The sequence below is a fragment of the Passer montanus genome, unplaced genomic scaffold, assembly GCF_014805655.1.
Source record: "Passer montanus isolate IOZ18808 unplaced genomic scaffold, ASM1480565v1 scaffold356, whole genome shotgun sequence".
NCBI lineage: Eukaryota > Metazoa > Chordata > Aves > Passeriformes > Passeridae > Passer > Passer montanus.
The window spans coordinates 25,233-40,831 of NW_024368330.1; the positions used below are offsets into that span (position 1 = coordinate 25,233).

Below are 15,599 nucleotides of genomic sequence, written 5' to 3' on the forward strand. Positions count from 1 at the left end.
ACCAGTTCAGACCAGTATAACCAGTATGAATATCTACAGACCAGTAGAGACTTCCCTCTGCCCTGTCCAGTATAAACCAGTATAGACCAGTATGAGGCACTGTAGAGCAGTAAGGGTCATTGTGAACCAGTATAGAGCAGTGGGGACCAGTTCAGACCCGTATGGACCAGTATGAATATCTACAGACCAACAGAGACTTTCCCCTGCCCTGACCAGGATAGACCACTCCAGACCAGTATAAACCAGTATGGACCAGTATAGAGCAGCATGGGGCAGCAGGGGATGCAGGGAACCAGTACAGACCAGTTCAGACCAGTACAGACCAGTATGGAGCCCTACAGACCAGTAGAGACTTTCCCCTGCCCTGGCATGGGAACACTGGGATTGAACTGGTGACACTGGGATGACTCACTGCGGTGGTGACACTGGCACGGTGACAATGGAGTGGGGACACTGGGCTGGAACTGGGGACACTGGGCTGGTGACATTGGTATGAGGACAATGAGGAGCTGGCACTGGGCTGGCACTGGGAGCACTGGGCTGGTGGCACTGGGACAGGACTGAGGACACTGGGTTGGAACTGGGCTGGTGACACTCAGGGTGGTGGCACTCGGGTGGTGACAGTGGGACAGAACTGGTGGCACTGGGCTGGAACTGGGGACAGTGGGAGGGGACTGGTGACACGGGGACAGAGATAGGGGGACAGGACTGGGGGCACTGGGAGGGGACACTGGGATTGAACCGGTGACACTGGCATGGTGACATTGGTATGGGGACAGCGGGGTGGTGACACTGGGCTGGCACTGGGACACTGAGGACACTGAGCTGGAACTGGGTTGGTGACACCGAGCTGGTGGCACTGGGCTGGAACTGGTGGCACTGCCATGTCCCAGGTGCCACCTGCACAGTGTCCCCATGTCCTTGCAGTGTCCCTGGACTCGGCCCGCACCGCCCTGGGGGTGGCCGAGGACTGTCACCTGCTGCTGGCCCTGACGGTGGTGGCCGTGTCCTGCGAGGTGGCCTGGCGGGGCTTGGAGACATCGCGGCGTCACCTGGCCACCGCCGCGGGCCACCAGCAGGACATGGCCCTGCGCCTGCGGGGAGTCACCTCCCTGGGCGAGGCCCTGGCCGCCCTCAGGGACAACCTGGGGGCCACCTGGGCCCATGTGACAGCTGCGGCCAGCACCTGGCGGGACTCGGTGGCCACGCTGGAGGACAGCTGGGCCCGGCTGGCCAGGGAGGCCACCGAGCTCCGGGACACCTGCAGGGACACGGCCACCGGGGAGGCCACCACTGCGGCCACCGCCAACAGCCGGGCCGGGGACCTGCGGGTCACGGCCACCCGCTGGGGGACATCTCTGCACAACCTGGTGGCCACGGCCCGGCAGCCGCCGCTGGCCCTGGACAAGGAGGAGGTGGCCTCGGCGGTGGCCGCACACGATGCCCGTATGGAGGCGGCTGCCAGTGAGGTGGAGGCGGCCACCAAGGCCATGGAAGAGGCCGTGGTGGCCACCAACGAGGCAGAGGCGGCCACCAGGAGGGGACAGCGGGCAGAGGTGGCCCTGGGGCTGCTGGAGCGCTTGGTGGCCGCGTGTGACAGAGCCACCGCGTTCCCCAGGGAGCTGCAGCGCCGGCTTGGGGACATCGAGGCTGCCCTGGAGGGGACAAATCAGGCATCCCCCGATGTCCCTGAGGCCTTGGTGGCCATGGTGGCCAAAGCCGAGCAGCTGTGGGAGGCCAGCGCCCGCCTGGCCACGCGTCACCTGCTGAGGGCACTTGGGGACATCTGCAGGCTCCCTGGTGGCCCTGGTGGCCGCGCGGTGGCCGAGCGGTGCCAAAGAGCCATGGAGGACATCCCGACGCTGCTGCAGGGACAGTGATGTCACCGCTGTGATGTCATTGGGGTGGTGACACCATCGGGGACACCGCTGGTGTCACCTGTCCCCTCCCACCGTCCCAGCACAGGATTTGAGCCAAATTTGGGGAATTTTCATTAAAATTGTCCGAAACCATGATGGGAATTCCTGGGGTGACGTCACTGGGGACATTTGGGGACAGGGACCAACCCAGCAAGGCCAGGTCACATACGGGCGCTGTTTCCAGGGTCATGGGGACAAATGGGGTCCTGGAAAGGGGAAGCGGGGTTTTGAGGGGGCGAGTTGGGTCCTGGCAGGGCAATGAGGGTCCTGAGGGGGGAAAGGGGATCCTACAGACGTCATTTGGGGTCCTGAAGGGGTAAATGGGGGTCCCGAGGGGGTAAATGGGGGTCCCAAGGGGGTAAATGGGGGTCCTGGCAGGTCGAGTGAGGGTCCTGAATTCCGTCCCAGTGAACGCTTCAGAACCCTCGTTTACCCTTCCAGGACCCCATTTACCCCCTCTGGACCTTCATTTCCCCTGCCAGGACCCTGAGCCCCCCACTCTCAAGGCCACATTTCCCCTTCCAGGACTCCATTTCCCCTTCCTCATTCACTCCCCCCACACAGGTTGTGCCCCCAGGCTCCGCCACAAGCTCTGATTGGTTGGATTGGAGAAAGGGGCGTGGCCGAGCAGGTGGCAAGGTCTGAGAATCGAAACCGAAATGGATGCGGGGGGTGGGGAGGGGGGGGAAGAGAGGAGGGGGAGGGACACTCCAAAAATGGGATCGAGACCCCCCCGCACCAAAATCCCGGGAATTTCGTGGGAACCCCCAAAAAATGGAACCCTGACTCTAAAATCCTGAGAATTCCCTGAAAACCCCTAAAATGGGTCCCGGGACCCCCCAGATGCCCCAAACTAAGATAAAACTTTGATTTTCCATGGAGTTATCAGTTTTTAATGCCGCAAATTGGCATAAAAAGTTGATTTTCCAGGAATTTCCTGTATTTTAATGCTTCAGATTGGGATAAAAAAAATTATTTTCCAGGAAATTCCTGTATTGTAATGCTTCAGACTGGGATAAAAAAATTATTTTCCAGGAAATTCCTGTATTGTAATGCTTCAGACTGGGATAAAAAAATTATTTTCCAGGAAATTCCTGTATTTTAATCCTTCAGATTGGGATAAAAAATTTGATTTTCCACAAAGTTCCTGTATTTTAATGCTTCAGATTGGGATAAAACCTTGATTTTCCTGCTAATTCCTGGTTTTCCAGCAAAAACCCAGGAACTTCCTGGAAAATCAACTTTCAATCCCAATTTGAGCCGTTAAAAAAAGGTGCCCAGGGGAAGTTGGAGGTCCTGGGGAGGATTTGGCAGGTCCCGAGGAGATTTGGGGGTTCCATAGTCACAATGGGGCCATCCATGGCCTTGATGGGTCTTCACTGTCATTGTCACCATCAAAGGCCATCCATGGTCACAACGGGGCCATCCATGGCCTTGATGGGTCTTTGCTTTCGTCATCGTCATCATCATGGACCGTCCGTGGTTGTCAGGAGTCCTCGTTGTCATCATCAAGGACCATTTGTCTTCCTGAAGGTCATCATCACTGTGGAATGTCCGTGATGGAGATGAGTCCATCACCCGCAGTCTGGGTCTTTGCCTCTTCGGGGGGGGTTGGGGACACTGGGAGGGGTTGGGGACACCTCAGGGACACCTTTGGGGAGTTGGGGACATTCCTGAGACGCATGAGGACACCTTGGGGACACCTGGAGCGCATTGGGATTGGGGTTGGGGACCTCCCTGGGGACATCAGGGACTCTTTGGGGACCCTGTGGGACGGTCCTGGTGGCTTTGGGGACATCGGGGGCTGGGTGGGGACGAAGTGACACTGAGCCAGAGCCATGACGTCATCGCCACCACAGTGACATCATCGACATCACCACAGTGACGTCACCACCACAGTGACGTCACCTCTGTCCCCTCGGTGCCACTGCTCCCTGGTGATGTCACCTGTGTCCCCGATGTCACCGGTGTCCCCAGGGGGGCGCTGGCACTGCAGGGTCCCCGATGTCCCCAATGTCCCCGAGGATGGCGGCACCGAGGGCCTGGAGCTGCGTCACCAATGGGGCCAGGGACACTGCCAGGACACGTTGGGGACACGTTGGGGACACTCAGGGACACTTTGGGGACACTGAGGGACACTTGGGGACAGTGAGGGGACACCTGGGGACACTGAGAGGACACTGGGAAGGACACCTGGGGACACTCGGGGACATTTTTAGGGACACTGGGGACACATTTGGGGACATTTGGGGACACACTGGGAGACGTTTGGGGACACTTGATGACACCGAGGGGACACTGGGGACACTGGGGACATTGGGGACACGTTTAGGGACACATTGGGGACACTGGGGACACATTGGGGACACGTTTGAAGACACATTTAGGGACATTTGGGGTCATTTAGGGACACATTTGGGGACATTGGGGACACATTGGGAACATTGGGGACACATTTGAGGACATTTGGGGACATTTGGGGACACATTGGGGACACACTGGGGATATTGGGGACATTGGGGACACGTTTGATGACACATTGGGGACATTTGGGGACATTTGGGGACATTTGGGGACACACCCACCTGCGCCTGGGCGTGGCCGGGTCCTGTCCCCACCCTTGGTGGCCTGGGGGGGACACGGGGGTGACACCCTGGGGACAGAGCCACGCCCGGTGTCCCCTCGGTGCCACCCCCTCGCCTTCTCCGATGTCACCTCCGGGGCCACCGCGCTGGGGACACAGAGGGGACAAAGCCACTGTGTCACCACCGGGGTCGGCGCTGTCCCCAGGGCCACCCCCTGATGTCCCCAGGGCCACGCCAATGTCCCCAGTGCCACCCCCAGTGTCCCCAGTGTCACTCACCTGCTGTCCCCTGCTGTCCCCTCCGGCCTCTGCTGCCACCGGAGCCGCCCCGAGGCCACCAGCGCTGGGGACAGAGGGGACAGAGGGGACACTGGGACGGGGGCAGCAGGCACGGCCACCACAGTGTCCCCACAGTGTCCCCACAGTGTCCCCAAGGTGTCCCCAAGGTGTCTCCAACCCCTGCTAAGGTGTCCCAAAGGTCCCCAAAGTGTCCCCAAGGTGTTCCAGAGATGTCCCTACCTCCCCAAAGTGTCCCCAGCCCCTCAAAGTGTCCCCTAGGTGTCCCCAAAGTGTTCCCGAAGTGTCCCCAAAGTGTCCCCAACCCCTCCCAAGGTCTCCCAGGTGTCCCAAATCCTCCCCCCAATATCCCTGAACTGTCCCCAGGTGTCCCTGCAGTGTCCCCAGGTGTCCCCAGGACATTGGGGACACGTTTAGGAACACATTGGGGACACTGGGGACACATTGGGGACACGTTTGAAGACACATTTAGGGACATTTGGGGTCATTTAGGGACACATTTGGGGACATTGGGGACACATTGGGAACATTGGGGACACATTTGAGGACATTTGGGGACATTTGGGGACACATTGGGGACACACTGGGGATATTGGGGACATTGGGGACACGTTTGATGACACATTGGGGACATTTGGGGACACACCCACCTGCGCCTGGGCGTGGCCGGGTCCTGTCCCCACCCTTGGTGGCCTGGGGGGGACACGGGGGTGACACCCTGGGGACAGAGCCACCCCCGGGGTCCCCTCGGTGCCACCCCCTCGCCTTCTCCGATGTCACCTCCGGGGCCACCGCGCTGGGGACACAGAGGGGACAAAGCCACTGTGTCACCACTGGGGTCGGTGCTGTCCCCAGGGCCACGCCAATGTCCCCAGGGCCACCCCCAGTGTCCCCAGTGTCACTCACCTGCTGTCCCCTGCTGTCCCCTCCGGCCTCTGCTGCCACCGGAGCCGCCCCGAGGCCACCAGCGCTGGGGACAGAGGGGACACTGGGACAGGGACAGCAGGCACGGCCACCACAGTGTCCCCAGTGTCCCCACAGTGTCCCCAAGGTGTCTCCAACCCCTGCTAAGGTGTCCCAAAGGTCCCCAAAGTGTCCCCAAGGTGTTCCAGAGATGTCCCTACCTCCCCAAAGTGTCCCCAGCCCCTCAAAGTGTCCCCTAGGTGTCCCCAAAGTGTTCCCGAAGTGTCCCCAAAGTGTCCCCAACCCCTCCCAAGGTCTCCCAGGTGTCCCAAATCCTCCCCCCAATATCCCTGAACTGTCCCCAGGTGTCCCTGCAGTGTCCCCAGGTGTCCCCAGGTGTCCCTGCAGTGTCCCCAGGTGTCCCCCAGCTGTCCCCCAGTGTCCCCAGGTGTCCCTCAGTGTCCCCCAGTGTCCCCAGGTGTCCCTCAGTGTCCCCAGGTGTCCCTCAGTGTCCCCAGGTTGGGGACATTTGGGGACACACCCACCTGCGCCTGGGCGTGGCCGGGTCCTGTCCCCACCCTTGGTGGCCTGGGGGGGACACGGGGGTGACACCCTGGGGACAGAGCCACCCCCGGGGTCCCCTCGGTGCCACCCCCTCGCCTTCTCCGATGTCACCTCCGGGGCCACCGCGCTGGGGACACAGAGGGGACAAAGCCACTGTGTCACCACTGGGGTCGGTGCTGTCCCCAGGGCCACGCCAATGTCCCCAGGGCCACCCCCAGTGTCCCCAGTGTCACTCACCTGCTGTCCCCTGCTGTCCCCTCCGGCCTCTGCTGCCACCGGAGCCGCCCCGAGGCCACCAGCGCTGGGGACAGAGGGGACACTGGGACAGGGACAGCAGGCACGGCCACCACAGTGTCCCCAGTGTCCCCACAGTGTCCCCAAGGTGTCTCCAACCCCTGCTAAGGTGTCCCAAAGGTCCCCAAAGTGTCCCCAAGGTGTTCCAGAGATGTCCCTACCTCCCCAAAGTGGACGGGGGCAGCAGGCACGGCCACCACAGTGTCCCCACAGTGTCCCCACAGTGTCCCCAAGGTGTCTCCAACCCCTGCTAAGGTGTCCCAAAGGTCCCCAAAGTGTCCCCAAGGTGTTCCAGAGATGTCCCTACCTCCCCAAAGTGTCCCCAGCCCCTCAAAGTGTCCCCTAGGTGTCCCCAAAGTGTTCCCGAAGTGTCCCCAAAGTGTCCCCAACCCCTCCCAAGGTCTCCCAGGTGTCCCAAATCCTCCCCCCAATATCCCTGAACTGTCCCCAGGTGTCCCTGCAGTGTCCCCAGGTGTCCCCCAGTGTCCCCCAGTGTCCCCACAGTGTCCCTGCAGTGTCCCCAGGTGTCCCCACAGTGTCCCCCAATGTCTCCAGGTGTCCCCCAGTGTCCCTGCAGTGTCCCCAGGTGTCTCCCAGTGTCCCCAGGTGTCCCCCAGTGTCCCCGCAGTGTCCCCAGGTGTCCCCAGTGTCACTGACCCCGCAGTCGGTGCTGGGCCCGTCCCAGGCGCTCACTGAGGGTCCCCAGGGCCCCGACGGCCACGGTGACATCGGCCAGGGCCACCCCCAGTGTCCCCAGCAGCCTGGGGACAGCGATGGGGACAGACCAGTTCATCCCAGTACAAACCAGTGCCCCCAGTGTCCCCGGCAGCCCAGGCACAGCAATGGGGACATCCCAGTACAAACCAGTACAAACCAGTAACCCCAGTGTCCCCGGCAGCCTGGGGACAGCGATGGGGACACCCCAGTTCATCCCAGTACAAACCAGTCCCCCCAGTGCCCCCAGTGCCCCCAGCAGCCTGGGGACAGCGATGGGGACATCCCAGCACAAACCAGTTCATCCCAGTACAAACCAGTGCCCCCAGTGCCCCCAGCAGCCTGGGGACAGCGATGGGGACATCCCAGCACAAACCAGTTCATCCCAGTACAAACCAGTGCCCCCAGTGCCCCCAGTACCGGCTCAGGGCCCGGCCCAGCCTCCCCAGCTCCTCCTCGGCCGCCTCCGCCCGGAGCCGCTCCTGGGACAGGGCCTGGACACAGAACGGCCACAGAGTGTCCCCAGATTGTCCCCAAGGTGTCCCCAACCCCACAGCTGTCCCCAAACTGTGCCTAAGGTGTCCCTCCCCTATCCCAGGTGTGTCCCCAGGTGTCCCTCCCCTGTTCCCAGTGTCCCCAGTGTCCCCAGGTGTGTCCCCAATGTCCCCAGGTGTCCCTCACCTGTCCCAGGTGTGTCCCCAGTGTCCCCAGGTGTGTCCCCAATGTCCCCAGTGTCCCTCACCTGTCCCCAGTGTCCCCACAGGTGTGACACAGGTGGGACACAGGTGTGACACGGGGGTGACACAGGGGTGACACAGGTGGGACACAGGTGGGACACAGGTGGGACACAGGGGTGACACAGGTGACATCCCCGAGGGACACAGGTCACCTGCCCAGGTGACCCCAAAGGGACACAGGTGACCCCAGAGGGTCCCCCCAGGTGTGGGGCTGGTCCCACCTGTGGAGTCTCACCTGTCCCAGGTGTGGGGTGTCACCTGTGCCCCCTCCCCTGTCCCGTGTCCCCTCACCTGCCCCAGGTGTGTCCCCTTACCTGTCACAGGCATGCCAGGCTCTCACCTGTCCCTGTGTCCCCTCACCTGTCCCTGTGTCCCCTGTTCCCTGTCCCTGTCCCTGACCTGTCCCTGTCCCCTCACCTGTCCCTGTCCCCTCACCTGTCCCAGGTGTGTCCCCTGTCCCTGTCCCTGACCTGTCCCAGGTGTGTCCCTGTGTCCCCTGTCCCCTGTCCCTGTCCCTGTCCCTGACCTGTCCCTGCAGCTGCAGCTCCCGGCTCTGTTGCAGCCTCGCCTGCAGCAGCAGCTGGAAAACCTTCAGGCGCCAGCGGTGCAGCAGCACCTGGGGAGAGAGAGAGAGAGATATCACCTGGGACACCCCAAACACACCCCAAAAACACACCTGGGACACCCCAAAAACACATCTGGGACCCCAAACACACACCCAGGATGCAAAAACACACCTGGGACCCAAAAAACTCCCCCGAGACCCCAAAAACACATCTGGGACCCCAAACACACACCCAGGATGCAAAAACACACCTGGGACCCAAAAAACTCCCCCGAGACCCCAAAAACACATCTGGGACCCCAAAAACACCTGGGACCCCAAACACACCTGGGGAGAGAAAGATAGCTCACCTGGGACCCCAAAAACACATCTGGGACCCCAAAAACACCTGGGACCCCAAACACACCTGGGGAGAGAAAGAGAGCTCACCAGGGACCCCAAAAACACATCTGGGACCCCAAAAACACCTGGGACCCCAAACACACCTGGGGAGAGAAAGAGAGCTCACCAGGGACCCCAAAAACACACCTGGGGCACCCCAAAAACACCTGGGACCCCAAACACACCTGGGGAGAGAAAGAGAGCTCACCTGGGACCCCAAAAACACATCTGGGACCCCAAACACACACCCAGGATGCAAAAACACACCTGGGACCCAAAAAACTCACCCGAGACCCCAAAAACACAGCTGGGACCCCAAACACACCTGGGGCACCCCAAAAACACACCTGGGACCACAAAAACTCACCTGGGACACCAAACACACCTGGGACCCCAAAGAACACATCTCGGACCCCAAACACACCTGGGACCCCAAACACTCACCTGGGGAACCCCCAACTCACCTGAGAGACCCCAAAAACTCACCTGAGACCTCAACAACTTACCTGGGGCACCCCAAACACACCTGAGAGACCCTAAATCCACCTGAGAGACCCCAAAACCTCATCTGAAAGCCCCCAAACACCCCTGGGACACCCCAAACTTCTCTGAGAGACCCCAAAAACTCACCTGGGGGACCCCTAAATGCACCTGATACACCCCAAGCATACCTGGGACACCCCAAAACTCACCTGGGACACCCCAAACACACCTGGGGCAGCCCAGGCTGTGTCCCCAACATTCCCAGGTGTGTCCCCAACGCCCCCCAGGTGTGCTCAGGTGTCCCACAGGCACCCAGGTGTCCCCAGATGTGGCCCAGCTGTGCCCCCAGTGTCCCCAGGTGTGTCCCCAGGTGTGTCCCCAGGTGTCCCCAGTCCCTCCTGGGGTGGCTCCGGCCCTGAGACAAACCCAGAACACCTGGGAGAGGTGAGACTGGGAGCACTGGGAGCACTGGGAGTACTGGGAGTTACTGGGAGCACTGGGAGTACTGGGAGTCACTGGGAGCACTGGGAGGCCTCACCTGCTCTGGGCTTGGCTCCGCCCCCTCTGGGCCAAGGCCCCGCCCCTTCAGGGTCTCCAGCTCCATCTCCAGGATTTGGCTCCGCCCCTTTTCCGCATCCAGCTCCGCCTCCAACCGCTGGCCACGCCCCCTCAGGGCATCGAGTTCCGCCCCCAGTGCGTGGCTCCGCCCCCTTTCTGCATTAAGATCCGCCTCCAGCCGTTGGCCCCGCCCCTTTTCTGCTCCAAGCTCCGCCTCCAGCTGTTTGCTCCGCCTCCTTTCTGCCTCAAGCTCCGCCTCCAGGCATTGGCTCCGCCCCCTCAGCGCTTCCAGCTCCGCCTCCAACTCATGGACACGCCCCTTTTCTGCCTCAAGCTCCGCCCCCAGGGACCTGGGAGGGGGACTGGGGTTACTGGGAGTACTGGGAGGGGGAACTGGGATTACTGGGGGTTACTGGGAGCACTGGCAGGTTACTGGGACGTTACTGGGGGTTACTGGGAGCACTGGGAGGGGGAACTGGGATTACTGGGGATTACTGGGAGTTATTGGGAGGTTACTGGGAGTTACTGGCAGGTTACTGGGAATTACTGGGAGGTTACTGGGAGCACTGGGAGTCTCACCTGGGGCGCAGCACAAAGTGGGAGGGGGGGATGAGCCCCTCCAGGCTGGGAGGGGGCAACTGGGAGCACTGGGAGGCACTGGGAGCACTGGGAGGGCCCGGGCGGGGCTCGGCCATCGGCGATCTGTGGGGAACAGTTCCCAGTATGGACCAGTATGGACCAGTATAGCCTGTCCCCAGTCCCAGTAACCTCCCAGTCCCTCCCAGTTCCCGCTCCCCATGCTCCCAGTTCCTCCCAGTCCCTCCCAGTTCCCCCCAGTCCCTCCCAGTCCCTCCCAGTTCCCCCCAGTCCCTCCCAGTACCTTCCAGTTCCCCTCCCAGTCTCTCCCAGTTGCCCCGCGCAGTGCACGCCGGGAAGGAGCCCCCGCCGCCGCTTTCCCGCGCTCCCGCCTCAGCCAATCAGAGGCGGCGGCTCCCGGATCCCTCCTCCCCCCGGCCAATGGGAGGGCGCGTCTGGGAGATGTGGGCGGGGCTAGGGGGGTTCGGGTCCTGGAAGGGAAAATGGAGTTCTGGAAGGGGAAATGGGGTTCTGGAAGGGGAAATGGGGTCCTGGAAGGGGAAATGTGATTTAGAAAGGTTACATGAGGTTCTGAGGTTCTTAAGGAGGGGTTAATGCGGTCCGGGGAGACCTAGAGAGGTAAATGAGGGTTTGAAAGGGTGAACCGGGATCCTGAGGGGGGAAGGGGGTCCTGGCAGGGTAAACCGGAGTCCTGAGGGGAGATTGGGTCCTGGCAGGGCCAGTCAGGGTCCCCGAAGGCCCCACGCCCATCCCCAAGGGGTCTCACTGTCCCCAAGGGGTCCCTGCTGTCCCCAGGGTCCCCCAGGCTCTCCCACCCCACCCCCATCCCGGGTTTTATTTCCTTTTTTACCTTTTCCCGCTTTTCCCGCCCCAGGCCCGGCCGCCCGGTTGCCATGGCGACCGCCCGGCCCGTCCCCATGGCAACGCTGCTCCCGCCCCTTCTGCACTACCATTGGCTGTTCCGCTCCGCGAGTGCTGATTGGCTGAGAGCGGCAGGGGGCGGGAACAGGAACCCGGAAGCGTCTCTGGCAGTTGCCATGGCGACCAGGTTCGGGCGTTCCCATGGCAACTGAAGTCCCGCCCGCCCTGTGCTGCCATTGGCTGCTGCGCTCGGGGGCGTGAGCGCTGATTGGCTGAGGACTGAGGGGGCGGGGCTAAAGGCAGAAGGGTCCCCAGTGTCCCCAACGGGGCCTTTGATGTCCCCAACCTCCGCATGACCAACCCAGGGGGGCCCCAATGTCCCCAGGAGGGTCCCTGGTGTCCCCAAGGGGGCCCCCAATGTCCCCAAAGTGTCCCCAAGGGGGTCCTTGATGTCCCCAAGGCGTCTCTGATGTCCCCAAAGTGTCCCCACAGAAGTCCCTGATGTCCCCAAGGCGACCATGGCCATCCCGGAGGGTCCCCAAAAGCGTCCTTGGTGTCCCCAAAACAGTCCCTGGTGTCCCCAAGAGCTCTCTGATGTCCCCAAGGCCACCACGACCAGCCCGGGGGGTCCCCAAAAGGGTCCTCGGTGTCCCCAAAGTGTCCCCAAGACAGTCCCTGCTGTCCCCAAGAGCTCTGGGATGTCCCCAAGGCCACCATGGCCACCCCAGGGGGGGTCCCCGGTGTCCCCAAGACAGTCCCTGGTGTCCCCAAGGGCTCTCTGAGTCCCCAATGTCCCCAGGAGGGTCCCTGGTGCCCCCAGAAGGATTCCCGATGTCCCCAAGGCCACCACGACCATCCCGGGGGGTCCCCAAAGTGTCCCCAAGACAGTCCCTGGTGTCCCCAAGGGCTCTCTGACGTCCCCAAGGCCACCATGGCCACCCCAGGGTGGTCCCCGATGTCCCCAAGGGGTCCCCAATGTCCCCACCGTGTCCCCAAACCTCCTCCCCTCCCCCCCAGGGGGGGTCCCCGGTGTCCCCAAGACAGTCCCTGGTGTCCCCAAGAGCTCTCTGATGTCCCCAAGGCCACCACGACCAGCCCGGGGGGTCCCCAAAAGGGTCCTCGGTGTCCCCAAAGTGTCCCCAAGACAGTCCCTGCTGTCCCCAAGAGCTCTGGGATGTCCCCAAGGCCACCATGGCCACCCCAGGGGGGGTCCCCGGTGTCCCCAAGACAGTCCCTGGTGTCCCCAAGGGCTCTCTGATGTCCCCAAGGCCACCATGACCATCCTGGGGGGTCCCCAAAAGGGTCCTCGGTGTCCCCAAAAGGGTCCTCAGTGTCCCCAAAGTGTCCCCAAGACAGTCCCTGCTGTCCCCAAGAGCTCTGGGATGTCCCCAAGGCCACCATGGCCACCCCAGGGTGGTCCCCGATGTCCCCAAGGGGTCCCCAATGTCCCCACCGTGTCCCCAAACCTCCTCCCCTCCCCCAAATTTGGGATTTTTGACCCCAAAACCCCCAAATCCCCCAAATTTGCGCTGCCCAAATTCACTTTATTGGCGCCCCCCGGCGGCTCCGGGTCCGGGGGGGGCTCGGGGGGGGCTCGGGGACCCCAAAAACCCAAATACCCCATCAGACACCCCAAATAACCCATAAGGAACCCCAAAAACCCCATCAGGAACCCAAATACCTCATCAGGAACCCCAAATAACCCAGTGAGAAACCCCAAATAACCCATCGGGAACCCAGAAAATCCAGTCAGAAACCCCAAAAATCCAGTCAGAAACCCCAAAAATCCAGTCAGAAACCCCAAATAACCCATGAGGAACCCCAAAAACCCCATCAGGAACCCCAAAAATCCAGTCAGAAACCCCAAAAACCCAGTCAGGAACCCCAAATAACCCATCAGGAACCCCAAATAACTCATGAGGAACTCAAATACCCCATCAGGAACCCCAAAAACCCAGTCAGAAACCCCAAATAACCCACACGGCCCAGTCCTGGGGACACGAGATCACCAGGACACAGGGCTGGGGAACCCCAAAACACAGTGAGAAACCCCAAAAACCCCATCAGGAACCCAAATAACCCATCAGGAACCCAAATACCCCATCAGGAACCCCAAAAACCCCATGAGGAACCCCAAAAACCCAGTCACAAACCCCAAAAATCCAGTCAGAAACCCCAAAAACCCCATGAGGAACCCCAAATAACCCACATGGCCCCATCCTGGGGACACGAGATCACCAGGACACGGGGCTGGGAACCCCAAAACACAGTGAGAAACCCCAAATACCCATCAGGAATCCCAAACAACCCATCAGGAACTCCAAATAACCCGTCAGGAACCCCAAAAAACACATCAGAAACCCCAAAAACCCAGTGAGAAACCCCAAATAACCCATGAGGAACCCCAAAAACCCCATCAGGAACCCAAATACCTCATCAGGAACCCCAAATAACCCAGTGAGAAACCCCAAATAACCCATCGGGAACCCAGAAAATCCAGTCAGAAACCCCAAAAATCCAGTCAGAAACCCCAAAAATCCAGTCAGAAACCCCAAAAATCCAGTCAGAAACCCCAAAAATCCAGTCAGAAACCCCAAATAACCCATGAGGAACCCCAAATAACCCACACGGCCCAGTCCTGGGGACACGAGATCACCAGGACACGGGGCTGGGAACCCCAAAACACAGTGAGAAACCCCAAATACCCATCAGGAACCCAAATACCCCATCAGGAACCCCAAAAACCCAGTCAGAAACCCCAAATAACCCACACGGCCCAGTCCTGGGGACACGAGATCACCAGGACACAGGGCTGGGGAACCCCAAAACACAGTGAGAAACCCCAAATACCCATCAGGAAACCCAAATAACCCATCAGGAACCCAAATAACCCACCAGAAACCCCACAAATCCAGTCAAAAACCCCAAAAATCCAGTCAGGAACCCCAAAAACCCCATGAGGAAGACCAAATAACCCATCAGGAACCCAAAAAATCCAGTCAGAAACCCCAAATAACCCACATGGCCCAGTCCTGGGGACACGAGATCCCCAGGACACGGGGCTGGGGAACCCCAAAACACAGTGAGAAACCCCAAATACCCATCAGAAACCCAAATACCCCATCAGGAACCCCAAAAACCCAATCAGGAACCCAAAAACCCAGTCGGAAACCCCAAATAACCCATCAGGAACCCCAAAAACCCAGTCAGAAACCCCAAAAACCCAGTCAGACACCCCAAATACCCCATCAGGAACCCAAAAAAACATATCAGAAACCCCAAAAAGCCAGTCAGAAACCCCAAATAACCCATGAGGAACCCCAAATAACCCATCAGGAACCCCAAAAAACACATCAGAAACCCCAAAAAACCCATGAGGAACCCCAAATAACCCAGAAAAAAACCCCAAATAACAAACACAGCCCAGTCCTGGGGACACGAGATCACCAGCACAAGGGGTTGGGGAACCCCAAAAACCCAATGAGGAACCTCAGAAAGCCAGAGAGGAACCCCAAAAACCCAATGAGGAACCCCAAAACCCCAAGAGAAACCCCAAAAACACAGAGAGGGACCCCAAACCCCAATGGGATCAGAAAGGTCCTGGGGATTTGAGATGACCAGGACACAGGCTAGGGGGAAACGGGTCAGGACCCCAAAAACCCCGTGAGGAACCCCAAGAACCCCATGAGGAACCCCAAAAACCCAGTGAGAAACCCCAAAAACCCAGTGAGAAATCCCAAAAACCCCATGAGGAACCCCAAAAACCCCATGAGGAACCCCAAAATACCCCATGAGGAACCCCAAAAACCCAGTCACAAACCCCAAAAATCCAGTCAGAAACCCCAAAAACCCCATGAGGAACCCCAAATAACCCACATGGCCCCATCCTGGGGACACGAGATCACCAGGACACGGGGCTGGGAACCCCAAAACACAGTGAGAAACCCCAAATACCCATCAGGAACCCAAAAACCCCATCAGGAACCCATATACCCCATCAGGAACCCAAATAACCCATCAGGAACCCAAAAAACCCAGTCAGAAACCCCAAATAACCCACACGGCCCAGTCCTGGGGACACGAGATCACCAGGACACGGGGCTGGGGAACCCCGAAACACAGTCAGGAACCCCAAATAACCA

The 15,599-nt window shown here is 60.2% G+C and overlaps 2 protein-coding genes across 2 annotated transcripts in view; one reads left to right on the forward strand and one right to left on the reverse strand.

The window, feature by feature from the left end:
- LOC120505736 overlaps positions 1-2,015 on the forward strand; it is a 19,762-nt gene extending 17,747 nt beyond the window's left edge. The window contains exon 2 of the mRNA XM_039716548.1: positions 1,101-2,015. Coding sequence (XP_039572482.1) covers positions 1,101-1,880 — 780 coding nt within the window. The 3' untranslated portion in view covers positions 1,881-2,015. The remainder of the gene's footprint in view (positions 1-1,100) is intronic.
- Positions 2,016-3,539: 1,524 nt separating this feature from the next.
- On the reverse strand, positions 3,540-11,431 carry LOC120505737. The gene is made up of 13 exons (XM_039716549.1): positions 10,880-11,431; positions 10,579-10,701; positions 9,980-10,349; positions 8,549-8,628; positions 7,696-7,842; positions 7,219-7,322; positions 6,505-6,568; positions 6,249-6,394; positions 5,707-5,770; positions 5,451-5,596; positions 4,783-4,846; positions 4,505-4,650; positions 3,540-3,993 (listed from the first exon to the last, which is right to left on the reverse strand). Exons 2-13 carry the CDS (start codon positions 10,692-10,694, stop codon positions 3,881-3,883), a joined length of 1,560 nt encoding a protein of 519 aa, XP_039572483.1. The 5' UTR covers positions 10,695-10,701; positions 10,880-11,431; the 3' UTR covers positions 3,540-3,880.
- Positions 11,432-15,599: the final 4,168 nt, after the last annotated feature.

Coding starts and splice junctions, on each gene's coding strand:
- LOC120505737 (XM_039716549.1), bottom strand. CDS start 10,694: ATGGCCGAGCCCCGCCCGGGCCCTCCCAGTGCTCCCAGTGCCTCCCAG. Junction 10,350..10,578: donor CACTTTGTGCTGCGCCCCAG/GTGAGACTCCCA, acceptor TCCCCCTCCCAG/GTCCCTGGGGGCGGAGCTTG. Junction 6,569..7,218: donor GGCCCAGCACCGACTGCGGG/GTCAGTGACACT, acceptor CTCTGTCCCCAG/CGCTGGTGGCCTCGGGGCGG.